Source organism: Glossina fuscipes, unplaced genomic scaffold (assembly GCF_014805625.2).
Source record: "Glossina fuscipes isolate IAEA_lab_2018 unplaced genomic scaffold, Yale_Gfus_2 57268, whole genome shotgun sequence".
NCBI classification, from domain to species: Eukaryota; Metazoa; Arthropoda; class Insecta; order Diptera; family Glossinidae; genus Glossina; species Glossina fuscipes.
In genome coordinates, this window is record NW_024000919.1 from 2,036 (window position 1) to 4,208 (window position 2,173).

The 2,173-nt window shown below is 35.5% G+C and overlaps 1 protein-coding gene across 1 annotated transcript; it reads left to right on the forward strand.

Moving 5' to 3' along the window:
- Positions 1–549: 549 nt before the first annotated feature.
- On the forward strand, positions 550–1,625 carry LOC119643146 (uncharacterized protein PB18E9.04c-like; the record flags this gene model as incomplete). Its single annotated transcript, XM_038042490.1, has 1 exon — positions 550–1,625. A coding segment is annotated over exon 1 (988 nt), but the record flags the coding sequence as incomplete, so codon positions are not given.
- Between the last annotated feature and the right edge of the window lie 548 nt (positions 1,626–2,173).

Here is a 2,173-nt window from a genome sequence, read left to right on the forward strand (position 1 = left end):
ATTCATTTATGCTTCATGTAGACTTTCACTGGACGGACATACCTTTCTTTAGTGTTATCAGATTAAATTCGAATATGAAGTAAACCGCTCTATATGTAGGTACACTTAACTGTTAGAAAATATTTGCAAATTTGAACTTTTTTCTATTCCTACGATTTATGTGAGAAACTTTCTATGTCCTTAATATATGTATTTTACGAACACGTTATGATTTATATATTTATGTGCGTATTATACTTATGCCAAACAATTTGTACTATAAATAATAGTGTATCTATAAGAATTTATCTACGTATGCTTAGTGTTGAGAAATGTCTTATTTTATATTTTACGTAATTGTTTATTGACGTTTACATAGCATGTTACTATAACATTAATCTTATTTATTATTTATGGAATATATTTTCATTAATTTCATAATGTGTTTTTTCGTTAAAAGTCCACAAAAATGATTAAGTAATAAGTATCGAAAGCCGAATATATTTCCTTTCATATTTTTCTACAACTTTATATTATTTTATCCTCTACTAAGGGTATAAAATTTTAAATAATTTTTTTTTTTTTTTTTGCTCTTTCAGCTTACAATCACTAACAAACCACAACCACAAATGAGGTAATCTCAAAAATTTTTATAAACATGGATAATCAACAACAACAACAACAACAACAACAGCAGCAGCAGCAGCAGCAGCACTATGCAACTACTGGCAGTGCTGCAGTACAGCCAGTCGCCACCTTAACACAACCGTTAAATTCAAGCAGTGAATATGCAAACATACCCAGTTCGTATATGACAATTGACATGATTCCACCCCCGCCACCGGCAGTGCAAAGCATATCAACACCAGGAAGTTCTACTACCACGTTTAAGACTCCACTTTTACCCATGCCAACATTAGAGGATATTGAGGCTGCAACTGTCAGTCAGCCTATAATAGCTGGTAGTATACGTAAGTATCCTTCGACGAGTGCGACAACAAATGTTATACCTTTGAGTATGCCACCACCACCATTGGGTGTAGGACCAGGACCACCACCTGGCGTTGTTGGTATCGCATCGTCGCTAACACCAACTGCCACATCAGCTGTAGTCGCTACCGGCAATCTTGTCAGTTTGACTAGTACAAATATTGACGCGACGACATGTGGCACTTTAAAAAGTACGGCCAAATTACAAACACCCGCCACGCTGACCGCAACAAGTAATATTGCTGCAGGCAATAATAATTGCAATACTGCCGCTACGACTTCCACCTCCGTTTCAGGTAATAGTGGTACAAGCGTGCCACCACCACCCCCTCCGTCGCATACATTACTCACTTCAACTGCCAGCTCAAGCAAGAACAGTAGTCGTAGTAATTTACAACACAGACCCGCCTCACCCAAGTGCTGTGCTTGTTTCGGTTCTGGCAACAAACAGGGGCGTAACTCTTACAACAACAATTCAGCTAACACACATCCTACAAAGTCGTCAGGCTCAACGCTATCAACGAAATCGAACACAGCTGGCAACACAACGAAGAAGAATAGACGACGACACCGTAAACACAACTCTCAAACAATTTGGTCTGCGGTTCTTACCAATCTGGGCATATGTGCTCTTTTGTTAGCCTACACACTGTTAGGTAAGTACACCATGATTTAAAACATACATATACACATACATACATACATACATACATACACACACACACGCACACACACACACACATGAATGCATATATACGCATTTAGAGTTAAACGTATAAAATTGTTTTTAAAAATTTCTTAGTTTGTATATGTGTGTTTGCCCAAATATTTACACTTGAGCATAAACAAAACTTTATAAGAAGATGGTGGGTTCGTTAGTTAGTTTATATATACCTTCATCATCCTTACATTATGTAACAATGTTTCGTTTCTCGTTTTCGCTTCTTCTTCTTATTTATTTTTTTTTTTTTTTTTTTCTTTCTATGTTTGTTCGTTTGCTCCTACAACAACTGCAACTTAAGCATAATTTATGATTAGACATTGAAAGCAATTCATTCAAACTTTACTATAATAATTATGTTTTTTGTGGGCGCTTGGTGGGAGGACGAAAAGGGATTGTTTACAATGTTTCATTCATTTTATTTTATGCAAAAAAAATTGAAGAAAATAAACTTTTTTGTGATTTTTTTTTTTTTTTTTTTTT